The sequence below is a fragment of the Pseudoliparis swirei genome, chromosome 6 (assembly GCF_029220125.1).
Source record: "Pseudoliparis swirei isolate HS2019 ecotype Mariana Trench chromosome 6, NWPU_hadal_v1, whole genome shotgun sequence".
Taxonomy (NCBI): Eukaryota; Metazoa; Chordata; class Actinopteri; order Perciformes; family Liparidae; genus Pseudoliparis; species Pseudoliparis swirei.
This window is the reverse complement of record NC_079393.1, coordinates 16,216,872-16,244,309: the sequence shown is the minus strand read 5'-3', so window position 1 is coordinate 16,244,309 and position 27,438 is coordinate 16,216,872. Positions and strand designations below refer to the sequence as shown.

Sequence of the window (27,438 nt, the reverse complement as noted above, 5' to 3'; positions counted from 1 at the left end):
GCCGACATACTAGATTCTGAAAGTGTGTGAAAGACTAAATATCAAACGCAAAACCTGCTCTGAAAGAGTGCGAACCGACACACTGCATGCCACACATAAGCTACAAGGTATAGGAATGTTAGAAGGATAACGTTACAGAAAACAGAAGGAGACCTATGATCACCATCACAATCGGAACAATCATTGCTAATTAAATGTCACCTCTTCTGACAATAGGCAGACAGCTTCATGACCGCCTTCCAATACAATTTCTGAAGAACACTCTTATGGCCTTCCAAGGCCACGCTGACCTTCATGATGTTGACTGGTGGGGAACCTGGATCTCCTTTCTTAGGACTTTCCCATATAGTCTACGAAATTTCATGAGATGGACACATGGTGGCTCACTTGCTCAAGTTTTTAAAGTTACTGCTTGGAGTGAAATTCTGTTCTCATGTGGTTAACTTTATTGTACATTTCCTCACATTAACAGATCTTCAAGTGCCCCTTTACGTACAGAGTACCTAATAAAGTACTGTATGTACATATTAAATTCCTTTACCTTTATACTTTGAGCAACACCCTTGAGGATCTTAAGCAGCCCTTATTACTTAACGGCATAACGCTAGTTAATTTTTGGGATATTTTTGAATGTTACGTTTTTTTAAATTAATTTAATGTTTGTTACAAATTTTTCTGGCACAAGTTTGTTGCGCAACAATTTTTGACATGCAGGACTGTGGACAGTGTATATGGACCAAGATGGCATCGTGTCAGTATGTTTGGCCGATACCTTGAAAGGTCAGATTGAATCACAGGTGTTTGTCAAATGAAATGAAATTGATTTCTTTCATAATAACTGCTGTTCTGTATTCATGTCCTATTGTCTGGTCGAGATGGGCTACTGCTGTTATCGGAAAAATGTAAACGTCTAAAGTATAAACAATTGAATAATTGAGCAAGGTATTTTGAGAGAGAAGGAAGACAAATATCAGACAAAAGCTCCCTCACTATTCAGGTAGTTGTTTCATTGGAGTGTTTGAATTAAGCGCTAGCAATAAGGGAAGCTGTAACGAAAGAAAAACTACCAATATTTCACGCCTGCGTTAGTTGCAGAAGATGTAGAACTGCAGAAACTTGATTTTCCTCCTAGTTGAACAAAAAGAAACGACAGTCAACTTCAGTTCTTAGTTGTGTGAGCAGCATCCACAATGTGAATACTTACCCATATTGTCAAAGGACTGTCAGCAGTTTCACCTGCGTTTGAGATGAGAACTGTTTTGTTCCAATTAACAAGCACAACAGTTATATTGACAAGTAAAATATCTGAATGTTTTCCATACCATGTTATCTCAAAGTTTTGATTCTTTTTCTGTTCCAATCCTTTTTCATTTTGGGATCCAGTGTTCTTGCATTCGTCCAACGGATAGTGTACAACAGGCCTTTGCTCCTTAGGTAGCTGTTTCTGGACTGCACAATGTACGAGTTTACAGATGGGGATGCAGAAAGCAGTTTAGGACGGTAGTAGAACACATTGCCAGGTTTTTTATTCATAATGCCTCGGCGCTTCCATAATTTTGTCAGTTTTCTGAAGGCGTGTCCGCCAGGTCTGGTTGCACTTGCATAATCCCGATTGCGAGAAATGCCTCGTCTAAGTGGGGAAGAGAAGCCCAGGGATTTTCTGGCACCACGTATATCCGAGATTTCATTACTGATTCCAAAGTTCCTGGCCCTGACATTATTGGCAACCAACCTTGAAAAGGGTCTCTCTGATGCTGAGGTTGGAGCCAAGTTAGTTATCGAGTTAACATTTGCATCACCAACTAGAAAGAGAGAGGAGATCCCAGTCTTGGTTGAATCCAAGCGACTTGAAACTGGAGTTCTGATCTTTTCAGCCTTTTGTTTTGATCTCCGAGTGGCAGTGACTCGATTCTGCTTGGAGGCGTCAGATTTCTCATCTTTTGGCTGGGCAGTTAGGGTGGAAGGACGACTAACATTTACTCTCCGGTCTTGGAGATAGCCGTCATGTCTGCTTGGGCCATGAAGACCGCTGGAAGGTTGCGCCGTAAGCGTTGTGTAGAATCCAACTGGCTTCTTTCTAATAAAAGCTAGATTCTGAGCATTATGTGGGCTGCTGGTTTGAACTCCCACAAGAACACTACTATTCTGTGGTGAAGGGTTATTAGAACTTAAAGGAACATGACCAGTAGATACAGGGAGGCGGGCAGTGGGATTTATATAATTCGATTGTTGGCCAACAATGGGTTGATGTGCCCGAGATGATTTGGCTACCCTTTTGCGATGTTCTGGTTGATAATCTGGGTTGTAGTGTTGACCTCTTGGTTCACTGACATAGACAACGTGACCATAGGAATTAAAAGATGGGGGCATTGGTGTAGTCAGGATATTGGCTGAAGTCACTCTGCTCAGTTCCTGACTTTTGACATCTTTCCCAAATTTTAAACCAGATCGTTTTCGATCCTTTGTTAAAGAGGCTTTACTTTGAAATGTATATTTTGGTCGTTGCTGGAGATTCTTCTCAGTGGTTCGTTTCGTACTTGAATAGTTCCTGAAATTGTGAGCTGGGCTATTTGGAGGGTTGACAGGGGTTGCAGTCACATGGCCACTGAAAGACAAATCCTTTCCAAAGAATGAACCAAAGGGCATTTGTTTAGGGGCGTTGTAGCTTGTGGACTGAATACCTTTGTTTCTCTCACGAGGAGCCCTTGTGAAACGATCAGAGTTTCCCCCAGAAATGCCACCATGAAAACCTCCATAATTACTCGAAACATCCGCTCTGGCTACTAAATGATGGAGTGGGGAGAGAGCATAGCCGGGGCCATCGTCTCGGTTGTCATAAACACTGGTAGAAATGAGAGTTGCAGCGGCGTCTACTGGATTAGGGGCCGAGAGGCTTTTACTTGGCATTTGGTAGTTGGCGCCCTGGTCAATCGCTGTAGTCATAGCTTCCCTCCAGTCTTTATTTCCACTGGCATCATCATGGACAGTTCCTTCTTTTACAGGATAAGAACTATAGCCTTCATCATGCTGCCCCATAATATTTACATTTTGGGTATTAGAGGCCATCTCGTTTGCAATAGTTTCCCGTGCAGTTTGAAAATGTATATGCATGACATTTCCCGGCATTAAGAAAGATCTCTTCATTGATTCTATAAATAGTTCTAAATCTCTGATTGACGAGAAACTGGTGCTCGGCGTAGTTTTCCCTTTCGTGTGCTCCTTCACTAAAAGGCCAAAGGGGTGTTGACCAGGACTTTCCCGCTCAGATTTAAATACACGGGGGGAGGACGGGGCATAATGTTCCGACTCCGGTTTACTTTTTTTCATCTCGTCACCGAGACTAACAAATCCAGCACGCTTATTGTTTTCATGGTCGCCTGGTTCTCTCTGAAGGGGACCCAAGCTTTGGCGTCTCATAGCTTGCCTGTCATCTTTTGGACCAACAGAGTCTTTGTTTGGGTTTAAAGACGCTGTAGAATGAAACTGGTTTGATGCTTGTGGACCAAGCACTGCTGCACGGCGACTAAATTCATCATCGAGAGAGTAGCCATGTGCAATATTGTAACCTAAACAGGGAATAGACAGAGATTACATGTATTTCATATGGTTGAACATTGTCAGGAATAATACAGAAATTCTTACCTTTTTGAGGAGGAAAACAAATACATCCCCAGAACAGAGCACGAAGCAAAGAAACCCTGAAAAACAATAGTCAGAAAGATAAATAACACAAGCCAAATGTATTGAAAAATACACTTGTATTTCATTTACCTGTAAAAAAGAGCCATGGCAGTGAGTTGAACCACCACAGCCACATGCAGCAGCAATGCCTGGGAGCCAGTCAGGATACTAAAACCTTTTGCAGCCTCTGCTCACATTGATTGCAATTAGGTGATTGTCAACAGCTGGTGCTGTGTGAAAATCAACCACATTAGACGAACACAGGTGGAGAATGTATTCAAAGGGCTGCATAGGGATGGCTCACATATCACTAAAAGCAATCCAGAAATTAATCTGGATGATGGTAGCTTTAAAATCTTCCTTCGTGTCTTTTTGTGAATCTCTGTGTCCTGAATATACACATTATATGTAAATTATGCATTTCTGATAGGAAGAGGATAACACATAGCATTTCACTCATAAAGTTCAAACTTCTGACATGGATCTAACGAAATATCCATAAAATATTGATAATGCCAAGAGAGATTCACTTAGATGTCACTCAGAAATTTGACCCATGAGAATGAAAGTGATGAACTGTTTCTCTTGGTCATTGTTCACAAGTTGCTGAGCTCATGAAGATATTCAATTTCACATATTGCCTTTCACCTGTCTATTGTTAGTACAGACCTCGACATCATTGACCTTTTGTCCATTATATCCTGTCTAAATATCCCCAAAAAGCTTCAGTTGATATATCAAAAAACATTTGAGATATAATGATACTATTTCAGTGTTACTGACTCCTGTCCAGTTGAGGTAATGCAGGTGTCTGACAGTCTGACTACATTTCCACTGAATTAATGATGAGCTGTGTTTGTTGTTTCTGACGGAAGTGGAAGAGGTTTTCTGCACAGAGTAAGAGAGGTACAATCGAGCTGGCTCTGAAGATGGACATAGCAAAGAAACATTATGAGAGGAAAAGCCAGCAGGTTGCACTCACCAAATGGTCAAACTGTGTAAAATTACACAAGAAGAAACAGGCCGGTAGGTGGTTACCTAATTATTTCCAAATGAAAAAGTAATCCTGAAGAGTTTTGACTGTGTTTGCCAGCTGTGACTCTGTTGTGTATTTGATAGCCAGAGAAAACATGCAGCATGGTTAAGAAATGTGTCTAAACCAAAAGTCTTTCCTGACAACCTTCCCCGCTGTATACATCCTCTTGGGACTCATTTCTTTCCCTGCTCTCTTTTCTCTGAGACTGAACTCATTGTTTAGCTAAATGTGTTTTGCAATTGAGAACAATCCAACTTTATGATCATAATAGTGTTGCCATAATTGAGCCCACATGTTATCCTCTGTTTAAAAAAATGGCAAAATCAAAAAAAGTGAGCTGTTAAAAAATTATTATTATAATATTTACATTTTTTTTCAACTTAGTTGCCATGGAGAAACTTGAGAGCCTTGTTAACGCTGGCCGCCTTGAGCGCATCATAGCAGCATGGCGTAATGTTGCAAAGGACTCAAAAAGGGCAAAAGTGTACTTTAAGGTAAATTTTAAAAATGTATTTGGAAGTATAGCGACAAATATATTGTAACAATTTTCTACATTTCTTTATTGTGTGTGAATCCTGCAGAGGTTGAAAATGGGGTTTATAGAAATCGGCTACAAAGTCCACCAGACTGAGGAGGGATGGGACGGACTCTCAGTGCTCCCGACCAGCCTCTCAACGAAGGTAGTTCCTCTTAAACCACGCAGCATTCATGGGATATTCAGGCACACAGAGCTATGATAGCTCTGGATTTAAAGCTGTAGCAGCTTCACGTCTCTGTTTTCTAAGCAGTGATGAGATCACATCTGGAACATAAGACTTAAAGTGGACTCCACCATAAACATGCCTCCAGTCTCCGTGAGGCCAGTTGATTAATGTCCGTTGAAGCTCATTATGGTCTAATATACCTATTACCCATTTCCACAGAGATGGTTGTGTTTATGGAACAACTCTCTCATCTGTTGCTGTTATGTTGTTTTCTATATTGATAATATTGTTGTAGGTATTATATAACTATGACAGCACTTTCATACTCGTGCCACAAGTAAATGTTAACTTACCAGTCATAGCTTCTGTTTGTTTTGGATTCACAGTTCTGGTTTTGTTTGCTTTGGATGTTTCTGTCCAACACTTTTCCTGATAAATACTGTAGTGTTCAGCATGACTATGCTTGGAGTAAGAAAGAGGCTTCTTATACAATTAGATCCCACTGACTTGCAAAGTGACACAAGAGGCAGTGAATCCTGCCTGTTGTGATTTGGGTGTTTAACTGTCTCCTTGACATTGCACAACTATTGATTGACAGCTGGTTACTTGGGCATGGGTGAAATAAATAGAAATAGGAAATTCATAACTTCCCACCTTTCCAAATTCTCAATTATGTCATCATTGTTTTTTCTCCAGATCTTCCATTTATTAGAGTTGCGAGACTTGCTCAATTGTGCTGAGGTATGTTGCACATGGAAAGCTATAATCCAGTCAGGCCCACTGTGGAGTCAGGTCGGTACTGGGAGATTGGTTCTTATATTTATTTCACAGCGGTGTCTAAAGTTATAATTGAAATAGGAGTATAAATGTTCCCTAATGTGTGTCCCTGTTAGATAAACTTCTCTGTGGAGAAAGACTGGATAACAGATGGTACAATGAAGCAGATTCTGCAGAACTACCGCCCATTCGTCGTCCATCTCAATCTGCGCGGCTGTGTGTTTAAAAAATGGCCCGGCTTGAAATGTATAAGTGAGTTTTTCACATTATGTTGCCAGATTGTTTTATTTTTCTTACATCTGCAATACTCATGTTTCACTCAGGTGTACATTGACACATACAGATTATTGTAATAATTTGTCAAGAGAATCAAGAATTGTCAACAACACGGAAGAATGTAGTTTCTCCATCTGATACAGACAGTGTTATGATAATGAAAGGAAATAAATGAAGGGAAAACCAAGAGACTTTTCAAAGTCAAATCGTAGGGCAAAGTTTGACTTGAATCAGGACAGCCTGATGATCTGGTACTTCTGCGGGACTCTCAAGTGACTCGGCTCCAGCTCCTCCTCCAGGTCTCCCTGCGCTTCCATCGCTGTGTTCCAGAGCTCAGGGTCGGTTTGGTCTTGATCTGTTCTGCTGTGCTGTCTGTCCTTTGGACACTCTCTGTTGTAGGAATGCACGTACTCCGCTACACTCTCTCCAGTGTGCTCGGGAGGAGATCGACACAAGAGGCCAGAGTGTTTCACCCCTGCGTGCAGCCGCAGCCAGTACACCATGTAGTGGATGCTGAAAGAAATGCAATCACTTTTTAATAATTAATTGCATTTGTCTAAATAAAGATATTGCAAACATTGAAAGCTCAAAAACCTACCCATAGTCACACACCCAGGGGTTTCCTCCCAGCTTTAGCTGTGCCAGGAAGTAAAGGTCCTCAAGAACACCGTACTGGACCGAATGCAAGCCGTTGTTGGACAGGTCCAGCTCTCGTAGATGCAGCAGCCCAGAGAAGGAAGCTAGGAGAGCAAAAAGAAAGAGCACAGCACAACATTCATTTACCTCTTGCTTCTCTCAGTTTAGTTATATTAAGAGAGACCTGTTGCTGTATATTATTTACCAAAAAAAGTAAACACCAGTGTTGCAATCCAACTCGGATAGGAATGTGTGAGCTGGCGTTTGTGTCTGAATCACTGTGATCACATTATGTCGCTCTCATTTCCCACTATAAATAAAGCAAATACTGTATCCACAAAGATGTCTCTAAAAAAGGAAATATGGGAAACAGAAGTCAGCAGCAGTTGTATAATGGGTTTCTTAACCTTTGGCTCTCCATATTTGATCTATCAGCCAGAGAAATAGTCGTTTCTCAAGGTGAATATTACTGCTGGAAATATTAAGCACACACTTAAATATTTACTGGTGATGATTAATTGTTATACAGAGATAGTAGCACACATACCTGTGTTAATATGCTCCATGTTGTTATAACTGATGTTAAGGCTTCTGAGACCCCTTGCTCGGTGGAAATCTCTGGCTTTGAGATGACGGATTGAATTATGTGACAGATCGATATGAACAATATCCTCTGGAATATTTGAAGGCACCTCAGTTAGACCTAAACATAGAGGAGAACAAATTACTTAAATAGTTCACAAATACATTTCATTACTTTGCCTATGGCATTTATTGATTCGAATTATAGATGTTTCATCTTTACCATCCACAATTTTTATATCAATGACTGCATAAAGAAATCATCTAAATGTCCACTCTTAGTACTACAAGTGAAAAATTGTTGCAGAGACCGATTTATGCTTCTTTCCATAATCTGAATCTCCTCCTGCCATCATGAGGCAGATAGTTGTAACACATTATTTGATTGACAGTAATTTTTGTGTAAATTTAAAATGCTTTTGCAGGTTTTGCAGCAGACCTCTTCCAATGTATAAGCCACACTTTGTTTAGTTTCCTGCTTTCCAAGTTGTTCACGTGGTGACACATGACTATAAAGTAGAGACTGTCACAGATTAAGAATGCAAACAACATAACGTTGAATAGAAAACCAAATAGCCAAGCCAGATGTCTCTTTGATAGTCCTGAGTCTGGCCCTGAAGACGTTTAGAGAAATGCAAGTTTAGTCATTCCAGCCATGCAACACTTATCTTTAATCACAAACATACGAGCTCTATAATGTGAAGCACCAATCTTTTCCTAACCTCTCTGTTGCATAAGAAACACGTGTGCTGAATTTATAAAAAACATCAGAGTAATTACAACTAATCAAACTTGTTTAGGACAAAGCTGAACTTGCCTCTGTTACTGCAGTCCATTCGTAGCTGGGGGAACAGATAGGTATGGCAAAATGTGGTTGCGTCTGGTTTTGTGCGAATGGGAATGGGCTCTGCCGTGTCTACGGGATCTGTTTGGTCACCCTGTTGGTCGTCGGTTGGGTCTGTCCCCTTGCAAAGTAAACTGGGGTCAATCTGCTTCAGCTTTATGCCTTTTAGCCTCGTGGGCCCTGCACACCTAGAAGAGGAAACGCTGTTCAGTCACGATGAAATCAGATGTGATATTTGCAGGCTCCTGAGTTATGGCTTGCGCACCTGTAGAATCAGTGTCAACATATTTTTGTGGAATCTCACCTGGCATGATTTCCTAGATTACGGTTGCTTGGGACCTGAAGGGTGCGTATGAGACTGTCCATAGGGCAGTGACAATTCCAGGGATTATCATATAGACGTAGGTAGCGAAGGTTTGGCATGGGGAGGAAGACCTCCTCACTAAGAGTCCCCAGGTGGTTGTGCTGCAGCAGCAGGGTTGTAAGGCGTGTCAGACTCTGGAAGGCCCCTTCCTCCACTAAAGAGATCTGATTCTGCTGCAGGTCCAGACTGGTTAAACTCTCAAATCCAGAGAAGGAATCTTCACGAAGGACTTTGATCTTATTACGGGCCAGAAGGAGGTGCTTTGGTTGTTTGGACCAGGTCTGTGAGGTGGGGATGGAGGTGAGGCGTCGATCCTGACAGTCGATAAACACGACTCCAAATTCTGTCAACTCTGAGCAGTCTGGTGTCACATGCCTGGAGGGGTCCGATCTGCTGTGACGCCCACCACTCCTCATCCTGACAAAATGAATACATGGCTTGTCACAGTCGACACGTTGTTATTAGAGTCAGTGATAAATGGTTTGAACAAACTAGGCCCACAATTAAACCCATACCTGTCCCGTGTGAGTTTATGTCTTGCTCTCTTGAGGCCTCGGCCCTGCCCCGGTCTTTTCATCTCGATGGACGGCAGCAGGAGGAGCAGGGAGGCTAAGAGGAGAGAGGAGGTCACTTGCATCCTGTGCCCTGCAGGGGGTTCTTTTCAATCAGAGGAGCTGGAGAAAAGTCGGATTTTGGGTTAGACATCTTAAGAAAACAGGCCTGGACACAGAAGCAATGTGTCAAAGGTGAACAATGTTATTGATGGAACACAGCTGCTGCTTACGCTGGGGAAGAAGAAAGAGGTGGCACATTATGTAAGAGATCAGAGCGGTTCAGGGATGTGTACACGGTTTTGAAAGAAGGCAGAGTACGACGACAGAAGTTGATCCTCACATACTGTCGTATAATATACTTTATTATATCACAATTTGCATATAACATATAGAGCATAATGTATATACATTAAATGTGAACATCATGGTAGTTTGACCAGCTGCTTCTTCTGCTTCTTACTTATTTTCTTTGCATTGTGTTTTCTTAGGTGAATGCAAAAATATCCAAGACCTTAATTTGTCAGAGTGTATTAATGTTACAGTAAGTAATACATATGTACGACTATGATACTGTATAGATGAAACAATCTAAACCTTTAAAAATACATCATCTTTATATAACATGTACTACTTTACTGTTTACAATATGTTCTGTAGTTGAATGACAACAAGATTGTTGAAATGGATAAAGATCGGTCCTTTAATAAATCAATGAAAATGTTGATTGATATTTTCTTTTTCTCGAGTAGTTTTACTCACCCTTTACATACAACTGAAACTTTTAAAACAAGTCAAGTAGTCTAAATGTTTGTTAATGCATAGTTGATTGTGATATCAGACCGTGCCATACACTCTTTGAATCCGGTGCCTTTCTGAGAGAACTTGAAGTAACATTTCAATCTCTGCTCTTCAACAGGACATGATGGTTCAGAGGATTGTCGAGGGCTGTCTCTGTTTGCTCTACTTGAATCTTTCTTGCACACTTATAACAAACAAAACTCTCAGAGAACTGTCCAGGTAAACCTTCAGTTATAACTATAAGATGTGTTCTGTATGCTGTGGTCAAGCTCACTGTCCAAGTTGAACTAACAAATTCCTGTACTCCTTCCTGGCCTCCTGCTCCTTGGTTATATAATATTTTTATTTCTGTTTCTACAATGTGGTGCCAGATGGCCTGAGAGCCGCCTGGCTGGTGCCTGTTTAACGAGTTAGCGTACATAAACTCAACGTAGCGTCTTGACTGTTTGATGACATCGATGATAGATTTGCAGGTTCAACACATTCCCGTCGTTAGCTCTCTCTTGCAGTACTATACAAAATACCATACATGTCCTCAAATTAAAACTTTTGTTGAAAAACAACAGTATATAAACCAACTATAATCTACAAAACATTAAACACAAATAGGTTTTGCATATAAACATAACTAACTATTGATTTTAAACAGGAATTGTCTGAACCTTCAATACCTGAGTCTGGCGTACTGCTACAGATTTACAGATAAAGGCTTCATGTACCTGGCCACGGGGAAGGGCTGCCACAAGCTCGTCCACCTCAACTTGTCCGGCTGCACTCAGGTCAGTTGGTATGCTCTCTCCTCAGTTGTGTGTATACTCACTCCACAAAGGACTGCTTTATTTAAGTTGAGCGTTCAGTCCAGCGTGGATAAATCCAGTCACTCCTCTCTGTTTCCACGTGTTGGAGTTTCTGCCAGTATCCTGGTGACTGTTTTCACTCAGAGCTCAGAGTAAATGAACAACATGAAGGAGAGGGAGAGTCCAAGGCAGCCAAGAGGAGGGCTGGGTTTATACCATCAGCTCTGGCCCACCAACTCTGCACAACATAACTCACATGCACTGAAACATAATACGTACTTTTCCTCTGGGAATGTGGATTAGTTTAGCTCCAGATGTTTCACTTTATGGGGCCGTGACAATGTGTGCAGCAGGGAAAACGGCTCGCAAGAAATGTATTCACACACACGCATATTTTCCTCTCTCTCCTCCCAGATGACTGTAAATGGTTTCAGATACATTTCTGCTGGATGCCGTTCACTCAAGGACATCGTGATCAATGACATGCCCACGCTATCAGATAGCTGTGTCTTGGTACGTTTTATCCTTTCCAACACATCCCTGGTCTCATAGGGTCACCGTCCTAGCCCTGGAGCGTTGAACAGAGACACAGACAACAAGGAATACATTACAAAAGGAATGTGCCTTGTCTGCTCATGCATATTGTTTGTCCTTAACCCCTGGCATCAGAAAGAGGTGTTGAGTCTAACTCTCTTCTAACAGGCGCTGATTGCCAGATGTCACAGTCTGTCTGTCGTTTCTCTGCTGGGTGCTCCTCACATTTCCGACCTCGCCTTAAAGGCCATCGCTGAAGTCACCAAACTGAAGACTTTTAGGATGGAGGGTGAGATCTATGATTCTATTATCTACACATCCACAGAAAGGACAGAGGTAATTCTGTTCCACTTATGCCGTCTGTTCTGTGCCCCCATGTGCACGTCAGGTAACAATCAACTGACAGACAAGAGCTGGACGGCCCTGTGCAGCAGCTCACAAGGCCTCCGCAGACTCCACGCTGCAGAATGTCCCGGAATGACTGATGCCAGCCTCAAATCTGTGGCCAAGCTCAAGAACCTGCAGCACCTGGACATCTCTCTTTGTAACAGGTGTGTGTGTGTGTGTGTGTGTGTGTGTGTGTGTGTGTGTGTGTGTGTGTGTGTGTGTGTGTGTGTTTGTTGCTGCTGTAGTTTTATATTCTTTGCAATCTTTTTGCATGACTTAATAGACTGTGTATTTCAGTGTGACTGATACTGGGATCCAGTATCTGACTGAAGGTTCCTCATCCACCAAACTGAGAGAGCTGAATGTCAGTTCCTGCAGTCTCATCACAGACACATCTGTCATGAGGATTGCACAAAGGTACAGTATATAGGACGACTTCACACACAACACAGACATATCTCATTGTGGTTTGATAAATAGTCTTACGCAGCAGTTTTTGTGTGTTTTGTTTGTTTGTGTGTGCACAATTCATCAGGTTTTGTAAACTGTACCATCTCAACTTGAGTTATTGTGAGAGACTGACTGATACAAGTCTGGAGTGGCTGAGTGGCAGCTCTATCTGCTCTCTGGACATGAGCGGTTGCAACATCCAGGATCAGGTATTATTTCTTACTCTCACAATTTGCTGAAAATAATCCGAAACAATACAACTGGCCCTGTTGGAGAACAGTCTGTAACTTTGTATTTATAGGGTCTGGCGTCTCTTCAGGGAATTTTCTTGAAGAAGTTAGTTCTTGCTGAATGTATTTCCATCACAGATGTTGGCATGGAGGTACTAATCATGCCAGATGTGGCTTTTTTGAAGACCAGTTTATCATTTTTTGTTTGTCTGAGTTTACTTCCTTTTCTAGCTGACAGGAAATTACTAGAACATATATTTTATTAAAAGTAAATTGTGTTCACAGTTCTTTCACTTACTGACAACTAAGAGATGTGAACAGAGGATGGTGTGCATGTCTTCTTGAAGACACGGTTTCCCCTTCACATTCATTTCCCCCCACCATCTCTCTCTCTCTCTCTTGTTCCTCACGAGGGCAGAAGCTGTGTAAGACTGTGAGAGATCTGGAGCATGTTGACGTGTCTCACTGTGGAGCTCTGTCAGACTCGGCCATCAGAGCGGTTTCATTTTACTGCAGCGGTCTAGTCACACTGCGGATGTCAGGGTGTGCCAAGGTACACTCACACACGTCCACATGTACACACACACACACACACACACACGTTGTCTTTAAATGTTCATTCCATGCCAAATGTTTCCTTTGTGCTGTCTTGCTTCAGATGACAGATATGGCAGTGCAGTATCTGACAAGTGGATCTCAGTACCTGCGAGAGCTTGATGCGAGTGGCTGTGTTCTTCTCACAGATCGCAGTATCCGACGCTTAGAGAGGGTCTGTCCTCCACTCGGCTCCATCTCGATGCTCTGCTGCAGCAGCATCTCCAAGTAAGACGGTTTGCAAAGTTAGAATCCTGCACAACAGCTTTTAATGACCAGAGAGCTTTTATTCCTGGAGGGTGGCCGCTTTAAAGCTTCGCCCACACGTGAAGCACTGGGAACACAGCAACGACAACCCTCCATACTGGTTTGGGTCCAACATGGGCCAAATAGTGTCTCCAGTCACAAGATCCATCAAGACTGATTACACCTGGGAAGAGGCGGAGCAGCAGTGATGACAAGAGCAGCAAGTACAGAGAGGGTATAAACGGATCTCAATCGGTAATAATATTGTACAAATACAGCCCTGTGTAATCAGTCACCTTAATTTTGAGGAGATTATTTCAAAGTAATCAAGGAGCCTATTCAACAAATAATTTAGCATGACACACTTGAGATAATCCACAGAAACTAGTCATATGGTTAACAATCCCAAATCCCTGGTTTGTAATCAGGTGGAGGCTCAGCCGTCTGGACCGAGACGACCCAGTGATGCGTTGGATGTCATCAGCTCCTCACAAAGGAATGTCCTCTGCTTTTCTGTTTTGAGTTTACATAAATTGTTACACGTCGTCTTTCCCCCCGCGAGGCTCCAGTGGGTTAATAACTCCACGTTAGATAACCGGTGAATACATTTGTGATTTCCGCTCTGAATTTTTATGTAACAGTCTTCTTTATGTATGAGTTTTGGATCCTTTATTGTTTATGGTAATACTATTGTTTCTCTTATATAATATAGTATATTTAATTTGCACATATAAATATATATATACACACAAACTTTATTTATTTAAATATATATATACATATACTTTCTCAAATGTATTGTATTTATTTGTTTCTAAGTCTGTGTACTGTTGTGTGTTCCCCTCAAGAAATACCTTTTTTAATGTCTACTCTTTAAATTAAAATGCTGTATATACTACAATCTTGGTTTATCCTTTATTTATATAACACTTTGTGATTGCATTTGACTTGATTTGACTTTTTTCTGTTGTCAGGGATTTACATTTAGTTTTTTTCTATTTACCTACCACACAGAGGACATTTAATTGCTGGCAATATTTCCCATTCAAACCAGTCACAGTTCATCACAGACCAACGTTGATGTGCATCAAATAATCTGCTTTCAAAACACATTGTATGTACAGCGTCTGATTCTTTTTACACATACATAGTATCTCTTAAATACTATAGTTGAAATATAATACATTTATTTAAAGTACAGCATATCCTGAGCACAGACTTGTACATACTGTGTGTGCATGTGCGTGCGTATGTGAGGGTAAGTGAGGTAACGTTACATCCATTCTTGAGTTACAGGAAATATTGGTTTCTGTCAGTGTGAACTTCATAACTCAGCTCCCCAGCTTCAGGGATTCAAACCAGCTTTGTGTTTTCAGTCTGACGGAGTTCCTGTCTGCCCGAGCTTCAACCCGCTGGTCAACGGGGGGCTCTCCATTGATATAGCCTGATAGAGAAACAGAGCAGGGTGAATGAGGGAAACACAGAAAAGAGAAAGTGAATGTTCTGTGTGGATTTACTTGTCGTGTTTAGTTAAGTCACTGTGCCACGGAGTGTGCTGTAATAAAAATCATGGCTCACCAGTAACTGTGGTTTGGCCTTCAGCGGTGTTGCTCTCTACTCCATGCAGAACCACTTCTGGGCTGATGTCCACCGACGTGCCACAGAGCTCCAACGCAGCTTTCAACGAGGAGGGCACACGCACACACACCGCGCCTACGTACAACAGAGGGATGAGGGGTAAACTCAAAAATGTACTCGACATGAAGGAAAACTGGTGAGTATTCTTCTTCTAAAGCACGTTTACCTTCCTGACTGTGGAGTTCAGCACTGCCACCGTCTCCCACATAGACATCAATGTCTCCGCTGTGAGAGGAAACCTGGAGGAAACTATTCGAACCATCTGCAGAAGTAGAGAAGTGTTTTGGTTCCAACAGCGACACATGGATGCCATACGTAGCTCATTGTGCAATCGCTGGGTCAGCGTGCTCACCAATCACTGTATCTCCGGAGCCGTTCGTCACAGTGGCGTAACCTTTAAGCACAAGGTCAGTTTTAACTAACATACTATCTGGGGTACACCTAGCTAACCTTTTACAATAGTTAGAACCAGGGAATGTCGCAAAGAAAAGCGTCCCAGACTGTACGAATCATAAACCTGCATCACTGAAGTTAACGAGATAATTGATTCCATGTTTCCATCGACTGAATCGAAAGGAAATTAGAAATGTCTGTGGCTGATGCATTTTCTTCAGGTCACATCAAGTGCTGTTTGTCTTTGTGATATAATCACTACAACTAAGTCTTTATGAAACTAACCTGAATTATTATAACAATTAATTAAAACTAACAGTTACAGAGTTTGTGATAAATTGCGAACACATTGTATTTAGTCAGACCCTGTTTGGATTAGAGCTCTGCTTTACAAACGGATAGGGTTAAGATTAAAGTTAACGTACTGCAGCTTTGTGTCACAATGGCTCAGGGCAGTAGAGGCTCTTTTAAAATGAGGATCCACAGAGTGAACTACTAGATACAAACAGTAGATTCATCAAAAATAGTTCCTATTAGTTTGAAGTGCAGCTCTGATGGTAGACTGGATCGCAGATTATTTGTAGGGTTGGCAGCTCTTTTTCTCCATATGTTCTTCAATCAGACAAAGAACCACAAATTGATGAAAAACAAATGTTGTTTTTGACAAAAGTGTAATTAATACAACATTTAACTTATTTTTCCTCCACTTTAAATTAGAGTGTGGCTGCAGCCCTCATAACCACACAGACAACAGAGATGAGGAATATGCTGCTGTTTGCTCACCGTGTACATTCCCCACTTCGATTCTCCCAGAGCACGAGGAGACGCAGCTGGATTCGGCATATATGGCTTTGACCTTCAGAGGGCCACGTTCAGTTGAAATATTCATTTTGGTACCCTGAAGCTTTTTGACATCCACTCCCTGCAAACAAACAAGTAATTACTGCACAGGACTGTAGCCAGGTAATGTTAGTCTCCTGTGACCCTCAACGCTGTAAACACGTTCAGATAAAGCCTGCATGCGGCCGACTGCTGGCCCCTACAGGCGGCGTCCTGTCCTTACACCGTCTCCACGTGTGCTGATGTCCACATTGCCGTGGATAGTGCCCACACCTGTGACATGTCCTCCATGGGAATGGACCTCAACCTGATGACCCTGAGATGCAACAAGCAACAGTGAAATACAAATGATCAAGCTAATTTGTTATCAACTCAAAAACAACAGTCAAGTTGCAAAATATATTAGTTCACAAAACTAACTTTTGGTGAGGTAAAACAACAAATGTTATTGTTATGGGGTAACACTGATATGGTGATTTGGAAGTTATACTTTCCTCCACATATATTAGCAAATACTGAAACAATGCTTAATTCTGATCCTCCGTTTAAATATAGCTGCATTTTAGATATGCATAATAATCATGGTTGTGTGGCTACTATGGTAGTTGTATGAAGTGATAAAGCAACAACAATATTCTTGACCCAAAAGTTATATTATGCTTCATACTGCAATCAACCATAATGCAGCAAACATATCAGCGCATCTCCACGTGTTTGTACATTAATTTTCTATATAAGCATTTGTTTATGTTGCCATGTCCCCACCCACCTTGACAGAGTGCAGCAGACAGTCGCCCTCCTCCGTTTGCACTTTGCAGATATCACACTCCATCTTCTCCACTTGCACGTGACCTTTTCCTCGAGTGGTAATGAAGAGATCTGATGGAAGGGACATCAGACAGAAACACATGCTGACATGCGACATCCCCCTTATAATCATTATAGTAATCGTCTCCACAGGAGATACTCACTACTTTTGACAGGCGCCGCCAGATATATGGACACGCTGCTCTCCACCTTCTCGGCTGAGATGAGCAGCTCTTTGCTCCGCTCGTCATAGTGGACGTGCAGGTGACCCGGGCCGACCTCCTGCCCGCTGTCCGCTCCGTGGACCGTGATGAGGACCCGGTCCGCCTCGGGGTGTGTGTGCGGGTCCAGCGGACGGATGGAGATGCTGCAGCCCAGCTGGGCCCGCACCGTGCAGAAGGGGCTCACCGCCACCGCCCACCGCTTCAGAGGCTGGTTTACCTCCCCGTGGGTCGGAGACTTCGTGGGGGCGGAGATGGAGAAGAACTGCGGGAGACCCAGAGGGCATGGAGGGGTCGTGGGTGTCCTGGGACCGACTGTGAGGGACCAGCAGCGCAGAAGTCCGACACATCGCGGCCGAGCTGCTAAGCTCCAGAACATCTCAGCCTCCGGTACGCCGGGTCGTCTCCACCTCCCGCTGCGGGTCCAGCTCACTCGCCACAGCACGCGGAACCAGCTGCATGCAGTCAACACCGGGCGTCAGGTCTGTGTTCTGGGTGCGCTGTCACTACATGACGAGCACTTCCGGTACGAGATTTCAACTTAAAAGTGTGAGTTTAAAAACGTTTACTAATACAAAATATATTTGCATTCTTGGTATTAGTAATTAACTGTCCATTTGAATGTGTAACTATAATAAAATGAGAACAATATTACCAGATAAAATAACTAAATAATGAGCAACACACAATCAAAGTGAAACAGAAACCAATAAAAGTTGAGAGACTGCATTGAAGATTAAGTAAATATCTCAGGAGGATTTGTTGTAGAATTGACTTTATACTTGTGACACTATACTCATATCTGAAGTGACAACAAACTGTGTGCTGAAATACTGCCTGGTCCCTGGTTGGCTGGGTGGTAATTTCAACAAATTAATTAATTAAAAAATCTTGCAACATGTGAACACAGCGTGGAAATAAGACTCAAATTTAGAATTTGGCTCAGTGATCTTCTCTACGACAGAACTTGAAGATTAGAAGTCGTGGCAGAGCCCACCTCATGTCATATTATTGTGTGCCTGCTGGTGCATATCCCCGAACAAATCAATACATTTAAATTGAATTTGCACAAATGATTTGGCAACATGTTGCACACATCAAGCCTGGGCCTTTTGGGGGCCTGTTCTCTGGGGCATGTTGCCCGCTTCATCCAGTTGGTATTTCAGCCTTACGCTTACACTACACATGGCAGGCACTGAGGAGAACTCTCATGTTTCACCCCTTTAGATAGAATAATTGGCCAAAATACCAACAGCCTGTCCTCTCCCTCAGATGTTGTCTTCTTTTATATTGACAAACAAATATTTTACTTCCGGTCTTAGTCCGAGATAATGTATTGATATTGACAAGCCGGGTGTACAATCTTGTATAAATCGAGTCCCACCCCTCTTTAGGTCTTGTCCAATCAGTCGACCTATGTGAGCACCGTCACAGATGACGTCGTTCTCTCCGCAAAGGCTGCCGGGAACTGGACTCTTGACGCAATTCTTCCTCGCGTCCAAAGTTGCAGACACGCTGCATGGAGTACATTTAACTTGTTATTGAATTCATTGGTTAATTGTCAGCTTACTTTGGATCGCAGGTCATTTCAACAGAAATTATTAGAAACAAAGGCAAAACCATATTCATATTTTCCTAAATTTGATTTATTTTAACAAAAACATCTTAATTACAAAACATGCCATTCAGCTTCAATCAACCATCAACTGGCTTTCCAGTACTTCAATAACAATTTTTTAAAATCCTTCTCCGTTGCCTACCCATCAGATTCACTGAAAAAAAGATTTCCCTCTCTCATCATTAAACAAATTCAAATCTAAAAAAACACACAAATATATTAATATTAAAATGTTACAGAAAAGTTAAACGCAAATAAGATTATTACTTTAGAAACTATGTACATCCTCATTTATTGTCATATTCTGTAAAGAAAACATTATTGCAGAATCAATGACCAGAAGGCGGCAGCATTGTGTTATTGAGAATAACCGTGTGGCGGGTATACTGGGGTGTATTCAATAGAAGAGGGCATCTTAGAAATGTATGGTTGAAGTTAGTAGTTAAAAACCTTAATGTTGTATTTTGTGTGTGTGTTTCATGCCCTGGTAGAAAGTCAAGGTTCATGGTGCAAAGCTCTTTGGTCGGATCATCATCCTGACCGTTTTAAAAGACTGTCTCTCATTTGTGGGGTAATACTCTGAAGCTATATTGTACCACGTCCCCCAGAAAATGCCATCCCGGACTCCCTTGTAGTTTCCCACATAGTATCTCCCATTGAGATTTGCAGCCATGCAGGCGTCAAACCACCAGCCGGAGTTGTAATAGGCCCCGCAGTTTCCAGACGGATAGCGGTCGTGGTCCCTGTCCGGCGTGGTGAACGCCCTGTTGTTGTGATCATAACTTTTGCTGAAGCGGAGAGCGTCCCCTGCAGTACCCGAGTAAGTGCCCACCGTCAGTCTGTAGTGCATCCTTTCACTCGCCACCCTGAAGTGCTCGTACTCTGCGTACTCCATCACGCCGCCAAAGTCCTCCAGCTCCACCCGCAGCACCATGTCCCTGTCCCGGGTCAGCAGGTGGATCATGGTGTTGCCCAGCCAGAACTCCCCATCCAGCTCCCCGAAGCCTGATCGGTACTCAGCCCAGGTCCGGTTAAAGGCCACGCTGCCGTCCTGTCTGCGTTGCAGGATTGTCCACCCTCCTGCATCCAGCTCCATGTCACAGAGGACCTGGAAGCTTCTACTGCGGAGGTCAGGGGTCACCAGGTACACTCCGTTTGTCGTGCCCCCTCTGAGCAGGTGGTCGGAGCAGTCTCTCACAATTGTAACTGCAGAAAAGAGAAATGGAAAGAAATTACAAAGGATTATGAACCACTTTTTCTCAAAATCCTCCTAAATATAACTTGCTCTTCTTCGCTTGGAGAGCGATCTCCCCGATGTTCTGCTTTCACTCATTTCTTGCAGGTGTACATATAATCTTGCAGCTTTGATCTATCCGTGAAATGTATTGAGTGAGGTCACAAGTGCAACAGGTCACGGCAAAGTACTTTTCCACCATAAAAAGATGTAATGTTTTTAAAGAATTTCATGGTTCATCTTGGCTGAAGGCCTCCTCTTTTTAAGAGCTTTTCAGCCCATGTCATACCAATTTGCTGAGTGGGTAATACAATTATAAGCTTTTAAATGCTATTTAAATGGCAGAACAGTATACTGAGTTTAATTGTGAAGTTGCATCTTCCTCCCCCCCTCGCTCTTAATTTGACAAAGACCTCTTTGTTAATACATTTCTTGACTGAAAAAGTAATCATTACAGTATTGGTGCTGCTATACTTGCCAATTACATGCAAGCTTTGTCAATAAAAATTACAATCCCTTCAATAAGTGACCTACTTTATGTGGAAATTCATGGAAGAGCATGCATACAAAACCTAAACCTGATTAAAAGCTTCAATAGCGTGAATAATACAGTATATCTTGCCTTTTGATGGTTTACGGGTGGATTGTTTGCTGTCGGGCTTGCTCCCGCCGGGGTTGTCCTCTGGGTGGTCTTCTGGAAGCCTGTTCGGTGGTCTGTTATTGAAGAAAGCCTCCACCTGGTTGATTTTAACACGCAGCTCGCGCGTACTGGAAGTGGAGGACTCAGCAGCTGGGGCCTCGGGGCCAGAGGTGGAGGGGGTTGTTGACCTGAGGCCAGGGCTGATGGTGGGGGTAGTTTGGGCACTGGGGGCAGCGGCTGGAATCATAATTTTGTCTGAGTCTGCAAATGTTAAAGCTTCTATTTCCTTCACATTGTGAAGTGTCTTAGCTTGTAAGCTGGAGTCTGTATTGGAAGCTCGATTTGGCGTTGTAGATCCTGGACGTGTTCTCGGTATACCACTCGGGAGGATTTTGTTTGGTCTAGTTGTCGTCGGGATCGATGCTCGACCGGCAGTTTGTGGCCTCAGATCAGATATAATCCTTCTGTTGGAGATCTTTGGATCCAGAGTGATAGTTTTAATCATGCTGGGACTGGACTCTGCATCCCGCGGGGACTGACTGACTTCAGCAGTCTGTGTTAAAGAGCCAGGTGCAGGTGGCATGTCAGTTTCAGAATGTTTGAAGTGATCTGAAGTGGTGGCGCTTTGAAGAGGACCTAAATCTGTCTTGGTCTCTGGACTCGGCCTTCGTTGCACTGCAGTTGTTTGCAGTTGAACAGGCGTTGCTCCGGGCCTGACTGTAGCCCTGATTGGTGGACTGCGTCTGGGTGGAGGCCTCGGTTTGAATGTTTTGTTGGATTCTGCCTCAGGAATTTCGTCCAGCACAGATTTGGGCTTAAGATCAGGCGTTTGTTCAGGCCGAGGTGATACGAGCCCTCGATTGGTTCCTGCTGTTCGTCCAGGTTCTGGCTGAGCCTTTGCGTTAGTCGCTTGGTCTGTTAGAAGCTCTGGATGTTTTGGGTCAGGTTTAGGCCTCTGGTTTATTTGAGGGATTTTTTCACCTCTTTCAGGCTTTTGAACAGATGGGAAATATTGGTCAATTTTTGGTGTTTGATCAGGTTCAGTCTTTTCTTCACTTCTCAGATTTTTGTGAGGTTTTTCTGTTTGGTCAGGCTTGTTGGTTTTGAGAGGATGAACCGTTTTGTTGTCATGATTTGAGTTTTGATTAATTTTGGAGATTCCAACAGATTCAGGCTCTCCGACGGTTTGAGGACCAGAACCTGTTGCGTTAACAGTTTGAGGTCTTTGATGAGATGTGGGTCTCTGAACAGGAGGCGGAGGCTTTTGATGAATACATAACTGACTTTGATCAGTTGTATGTTCTTGGTCGTGTTTAGGTATTTGATCGTTTTTCAGATTTTGATCAGTTGGTAAATGATCAGGTCGTCTTTGGTCAGGCTTTGGAATCTGGACTTGTTTAGGGTCTTTGCCAGGTTTTAATTTTTGGTTCGAAGGTTTCTGTTTTTGGTCATGTTTAGGTTTTTTGTCAGGCAGTGGATTTCGGTCAGGTTTATCACTCTTAGGATGTTTAGGCTTTTGGTCTGCTTCAGGCATAATTACAGGTTTAAGCCTATCACCGTGCTTTGGTCCTCGGACTGGAAGAAGTTTCAAGCCGGTCTTAGTATTTGAGCTGCTGTTCTTTTTAGCTGTCCATCGGCTGCGTTCTGCGACTCCTGGGAATGTAGTTGTGGATAAACTCTGACGTGGAGTTGCAGTGGCTGTCGTTGCCGTAGTTGAGCTAACCCGACCTCGGAAGCCTGCCTCAGTTCTTGCACTGGCTGTCGAGGTGAACCTTGAAATGTCTCTGATTATCTGGAGGCTAGCAGCACTCACTGTGTTTGTTGTGGCTGTTGTTGTTTTCCTGCTTGTGGTCCTGAAGCCTTCCTCTGAATCAAAACTCGGGTGCTCAAAGATGCCAGTTGCTCCCGGGCCTGTGCTTTGGGTTGGTAGTTCATCAACAACTTTTGTAATTCCTCGATTGACATCTGTGATCATATTTGAAGTGCAGTTGGACAATGGAGGAGGTGGAAAAGAAGATGTAAAGGCTCCAGCTTTGTTTGAGTCCATGGAGTCAGGCCTCGGAGCTGAACTAACGATAGAGTGAAGAGTCGGGCCGATTGAAACTAAGTCTGTACTCACAGTTGCCCTGTTGGATGCAAATTCTCCATCACTGTCTCTCTGTACACTCTGGACCGTTTTTTCTCCTTCTGTTCCTCCCTCTGTTCCCATCTCCCCGGCCTCCACCTCCCCCACCTTAATAGTCTTTTCTGCACGCTCAATGCTTTCAGTCTGTTTTGGCTTCTCATTATTTCGCCCCACTTTTATTCCCTTTTCCATTTCCTTCTTCCTCTCCTCCCTGTCCTGCCCTTCCTGCTTATTGGTATGCTTATCATGAGCCTCAGACATCTTTATTCCATCACTGCCCCTGTCTTCTTCAGTTCGGGTCTTTTTATCTGTTTCCTTTCTTTCATCTCGCCACATGTGATGGTCACTTTCTTCTGTTTTTTCCTTTTTTCCCCCATTACCTGTACTTTTACTCTTTTTTCCATTCTCCAGTGTATCATCTGGATCTCCTTTTGAACTCCATTTTCCATCTTTGTCTTTGTTTCTGTCTGTCTCCCTGTTGTTTTTTTCAACAACCTTTTTTCTGATCATATCCACTATTTTCTCATTTCCAGCAGAGGTTTGCACCTTTGCCTGTCCCAGTTTGTCCTTTCCTTCTTTCTTATTTTTTCCATCTTTTTCTTCCTCTTCTTTTCGGGGGTTTTCTCTCTCAGTTTCTTTTACGGCCCCTTTATCGCTCTCTTTCTCAACTTCCCACATCTTTTCCCCTTTCTCTTCCAATATCCTTATTTGTTGTGAATCAGTGTCACCATTTCCTTCCACTTCAGTACTGTCTGTCTCATACCCCTGGCTAAAATCGTTTGAACTTCTCTCTTTCAGCCAGTTCTTTTCATCCCTATGTCTATCTGTAACCTCATTCAGCTTCACATGCTCTCCTTCTCCTTGCCTTCCACACTCATTTCCAGTTTGGCTTACTGTACAATCTGCACACATCTTCCTCAGTTGGTCCACATTGTCCTTCAGCTTCTGCAAATCCTCCACAATCTTGTCCAGCTCTCTGAGCTGCTTTGGCAAATAGAGCGTCAGTGGCGGCAGACTGAATACGAATGGGGACACGCTTTCATCCTGCCCTGGTCTGCTCGGCCCATCGGGTCTCAGAGTTGCTGCACAAGGTCCAAATCCATGATCCCCCAGGAATTCTCCAGGGTCTGCTATTGTCGCAGAAAGGCTTAAAAGGGCCAGCAGGGCCCCGCATATGCACAGTGCTGCTAACCTCATCGCGTCCCAAGAGTAAAGAGTGAAAGGGTAGAAGGGGAAGAGTGTAAAAAAGACCCACCCTCAGTTTGAGACAGTGACATTGAGAGGAGGAGGTAAGGTGGGAGGGAGCAGATGAGGGAGCTGTTCAGTGGAAAGTGATTCTCAGAGAGAAGTGAGGAGGGAGAAGCTTTGAGAGGAAAACAGGAGAAAAAAAACAATAGTAAGAGAAGGATTGTGTGGATGTTCTCTTCAGTCGATGGCCTTAGTGAGATAGTGGATGATAAGCATGGCGCATGAGGATATTGTAAATGATTTCATCTTCATAATATAAGCAGAATTATCCGCAGCAGCTGCTAGGCCAGTGCCAAGAATGTGTTCCTCAGATTTGTGCGGACATATTTAATTTAACTGTAAACTGCATGGTTTAGCTGAGCTTCTGAGTAATAAAAATCGGCAATGTGATATTTATCCAGGAAGGCTGCTTGATTAAAATGTAATGCCAGGGGAGAGAAATATCTCATGTGCCATTGACTTTATTCTGACTACTCCTAGACAAGTGTTGGGAATTGGGAAGGCAATCTCTGAATCTCTGGGTGGAGAGACTTCTCTCCCTGTGTTCATCCAGGATTTGAATTATTCATTGTGTCTCGAGAGCAAAAACAAAGAGAGAAAACACAGTCATATTAACTAAATGAGGCATTTGCTTGGCAGAGAGTTTAAATATTGAGGCTGAAGTTTCTCAGACCCGGGGTGTAAATGTCAGTCCGACCACAGGATATGAGATATGAGTGACAGTATGCAATGCCAGCATTTAATGTTTCAGATTTGTGTCCATTTTAAATACTTATTAGTCCAGTTAAATTGTCTTTTTTTTTAGACTGCGTTGAAACAGATCCCGTGTCCATTCTTGTTCTCCGTCTCTTTCATTGGCCTGTCGCTCTGACTGCACAAAGCTGGAGACATTTCTCAGCTGTCCTTTGATAATGACAAAGGAAACCATTTGTTTAGCAAGAGGACTGTGGGAAGCATCAGGTTCGAGATGAAAAACGACTAACAGTGGAAAGAAACTCCATAAAGAATAGCCTTGACCTGCAAGTTGCGTCTGGAGCAGTGGCACCCTGAACGGCCATAACTACTTATAATGCAACAGTTTGAGAGTCAAAGATAAGAATTCAATCATTTTAGTTTTTTCAATCAGGAAAAGAAGCTTTTTGTTTCAACATGACAATCTAGAGGCTTTGTAGTGTGTACATATAAAGATGGTAACCAACTGCATACATACTGTACATGACTTTACATTGAAAGTATTTCTACGCTAATGCAGCGATGAGCTCATTTGACATTGACAACTGTTGGCAGGATAAAAGCCAGGAACAAATGTGCTTCCACCTATCACAGTCACTTTAGTACTTCAACACTTACACTGGGAAATAGTGTGAGAGAAATGTTTACACTCTGAGAGACTTCTGTCTGAACACTAGTCTGTATTGATTTATTATCATAAGCCACATCTTTTACAGCACAGCTGATCATAAATGTAACTTCTTGCAGAAACTACAATAATGATTGGCGCAGTTGATTAAGGCGAAGAAAGATCAACATGCCAGTCTAAATGAACCGATTGTGTTCTGTGGGAACTCTATTATTCCCAATAATACCCTCAATACTGGCTTTACCCATTTATGGACAGTAGTTTTTTTCTCCAAAGGGTGCCCTCTTGGGATAAAGTGTTTTGAATTCCCCTAGTGAGCTGGCTTGGCCCACTCTCTGTCTTGGATCATGTAAACACTGTCGTATTTTCCATGCAGACTAGAACAAACATCTGACCATCAGTCCAGTTTAGCTGCCTGTGCTTCCTGGCAGACCACTTCATCTCCCTTTGGGCAGAGGAGCTGGTGTTGTCGGTCATGTCTGTTATGTGCATAAGTGTCCCATTTCCAACTGAACTGGAGTAAACCCAGCGACTGTCGTAGGGCTGCGCCAGTCCCTTGGAATGCAACATAAACATACCTGGTCAATACTATTAGAATGACTCACTGTTGGCATGCCAAGAACAAAAAAAACATATTAATTTAGCAAAATAGTTATATGATACTACATCTGGTTAAATACTGTGAATCAGTGTGAATCAGTTTAAAATGAAAGTATCCCACCTTGTCTCTTTTCTACTCTGTCACACACAGTCATATTCACATGAATTGTTCATTGACAATATCTTAACTCTTCAGTAACTGAAACATTAATTTTCCATGTGTAATAAAGTTTTCATCTGTCAATTAACCATTAGAGTTTCTTAAAAATCAAACAACCAAAGTCTCTCTCACATCTGGGCTGGATTTTCTACAGCTAGCCAAGACCAGATAGCATCAGGTCAATTTGTCTGTCGTGCAAAAGCCTGGACTTCATTTGTTTTAAATTTATATCAAATTTATAAAAATCTGTGTCTGGATGAAGGATATGGAAAGTGTGGTTCTGTAGGAATGGGTTATTTGCTGATGTCATCTTCTGCCCTAGGGAAGTTGACTCTGAGGTGAAAGTGGATGTATTTGTGACCCCGGCATTCATTAGAAAAAGGCAATAATTCTTCTTTTTGTTTTCTTATTTTTTTGTTTTATTGTCATTCATATTTTATGAAGTCGGTTTGAATTCAAGCCATTTGGTTTTTCCATCATATCATATCCTGATGTTCATACTGAATGGATGGATATTACATTTAGCTGACACTTTTATCCAAAGCGATTTACATCATGTTACATTCATACACCGTTGACGCAGCTAGAGAGTGTCTTACTCAAGGACACATCGGCTAGGACAGGGGATTGAACCGCCAACCCCCTGATCCGCATTCTGTGTATTTAGCAGCTGTGATTAATAGACGCAATGCATAATAAACAAGTGTACATGTAAATGCACAGGAATTTGTAGCTGAGTTAGTGTTTGTTTTTTCTTCTCTGTTCCTATTCTACATCCATATGTAAAGGAGATTTTAGGCTAATAAAAGTATAAGCATTGGATTGACAATGTTTTTCTTTTTAGAAATAGTGAAGGTCATGTGCGGAGGAAGGTATTCATACTAATAGCCCACTGTAAAAATAACTTTATTACGATCAAAAGTCCTGCAGAGAAAATGTTACTTGGATTAATAGTATTAATAACAATATGTATTTAACAAAAAGTACTCAATACATTCAGAGTGGTATACAATGGAAATACTGTAAAGTAAGTACTTCAGATATACTTAAATAAATGCATTTTC

The 27,438-nt window shown here is 42.4% G+C and overlaps 4 protein-coding genes across 5 annotated transcripts; 1 reads left to right on the top strand and 3 right to left on the bottom strand.

Annotated features, from left to right (window-relative positions):
• Nucleotides 1–44: 44 nt before the first annotated feature.
• Nucleotides 45–14,012, top strand: fbxl13 (F-box and leucine-rich repeat protein 13; the record flags this gene model as incomplete). The annotated part of the gene is given in 19 exon segments (XM_056416230.1): nt 45–108; nt 202–279; nt 5,102–5,211; nt 5,299–5,397; nt 6,118–6,213; nt 6,315–6,450; nt 9,943–9,995; nt 10,371–10,471; nt 10,902–11,031; nt 11,464–11,562; nt 11,752–11,872; nt 11,972–12,134; nt 12,268–12,387; nt 12,506–12,629; nt 12,722–12,802; nt 13,069–13,203; nt 13,309–13,472; nt 13,543–13,691; nt 13,694–14,012. Coding segments are annotated over 19 exon segments (2,079 nt in total), but the record flags the coding sequence as incomplete, so codon positions are not given.
• Nucleotides 6,465–11,061, bottom strand: LOC130195200 (leucine-rich repeat-containing protein 17-like). The gene is made up of 7 exons (XM_056416571.1): nt 10,972–11,061; nt 9,416–9,574; nt 8,841–9,317; nt 8,510–8,724; nt 7,658–7,813; nt 7,073–7,214; nt 6,465–6,987 (listed from the first exon to the last, which is right to left on the bottom strand). Exons 2-7 carry the CDS (start codon nt 9,535–9,537, stop codon nt 6,705–6,707), a joined length of 1,395 nt encoding a protein of 464 aa, XP_056272546.1. The 5' UTR covers nt 9,538–9,574; nt 10,972–11,061; the 3' UTR covers nt 6,465–6,704.
• Nucleotides 14,013–14,391: 379 nt separating the features above from the next.
• fam185a (family with sequence similarity 185 member A) lies at nt 14,392–17,879 on the bottom strand. 2 transcript variants are annotated; one of them, XM_056416577.1, is made up of 8 exons: nt 17,333–17,879; nt 17,131–17,240; nt 16,585–16,677; nt 16,305–16,443; nt 15,481–15,522; nt 15,295–15,390; nt 15,069–15,203; nt 14,392–14,934 (listed from the first exon to the last, which is right to left on the bottom strand). In XM_056416577.1, exons 1-8 carry the CDS (start codon nt 17,766–17,768, stop codon nt 14,822–14,824), a joined length of 1,164 nt encoding a protein of 387 aa, XP_056272552.1. In that variant the 5' UTR covers nt 17,769–17,879; the 3' UTR covers nt 14,392–14,821. The 2 variants fall into 2 exon arrangements, with proteins under 2 accessions (XP_056272552.1, XP_056272553.1); XM_056416578.1 differs by lacking the exon at nt 16,585–16,677.
• A 1,129-nt stretch (nt 17,880–19,008) lies between these two features.
• On the bottom strand, nt 19,009–27,180 carry LOC130195197 (mucin-2-like). The gene is made up of 2 exons (XM_056416567.1): nt 20,864–27,180; nt 19,009–20,213 (listed from the first exon to the last, which is right to left on the bottom strand). The coding sequence occupies exons 1-2, from the start codon at nt 24,201–24,203 to the stop codon at nt 19,510–19,512; spliced, it is 4,044 nt and encodes a 1,347-aa protein (XP_056272542.1). The 5' UTR covers nt 24,204–27,180; the 3' UTR covers nt 19,009–19,509.
• Nucleotides 27,181–27,438: the final 258 nt, after the last annotated feature.

What these genes read in the sequence shown, in the direction of transcription:
- LOC130195200 (XM_056416571.1), bottom strand. Translation starts at nt 9,537, where the DNA reads ATGCAAGTGACCTCCTCTCTCCTCTTAGCCTCCCTGCTCCTCCTGCTG. An exon ending in CATAAACTCACACGGGACAG is followed by an intron (nt 9,318 to 9,415) that starts GTATGGGTTTAA and finishes TCATTTTGTCAG; the next exon opens with GATGAGGAGTGGTGGGCGTC. An exon ending in AATGGACTGCAGTAACAGAG is followed by an intron (nt 7,814 to 8,509) that starts GCAAGTTCAGCT and finishes CTCTATGTTTAG; the next exon opens with GTCTAACTGAGGTGCCTTCA.
- fam185a (XM_056416577.1), bottom strand. Translation starts at nt 17,768, where the DNA reads ATGTTCTGGAGCTTAGCAGCTCGGCCGCGATGTGTCGGACTTCTGCGC. An exon ending in GTCTGCTGCACTCTGTCAAG is followed by an intron (nt 16,678 to 17,130) that starts GTGGGTGGGGAC and finishes GTTGCATCTCAG; the next exon opens with GGTCATCAGGTTGAGGTCCA. An exon ending in CTCCGGAGATACAGTGATTG is followed by an intron (nt 15,391 to 15,480) that starts GTGAGCACGCTG and finishes CTACTTCTGCAG; the next exon opens with ATGGTTCGAATAGTTTCCTC.
- LOC130195197 (XM_056416567.1), bottom strand. Translation starts at nt 24,203, where the DNA reads ATGAGGTTAGCAGCACTGTGCATATGCGGGGCCCTGCTGGCCCTTTTA. An exon ending in CACCCGTAAACCATCAAAAG is followed by an intron (nt 20,214 to 20,863) that starts GCAAGATATACT and finishes TCTTTTCTGCAG; the next exon opens with TTACAATTGTGAGAGACTGC.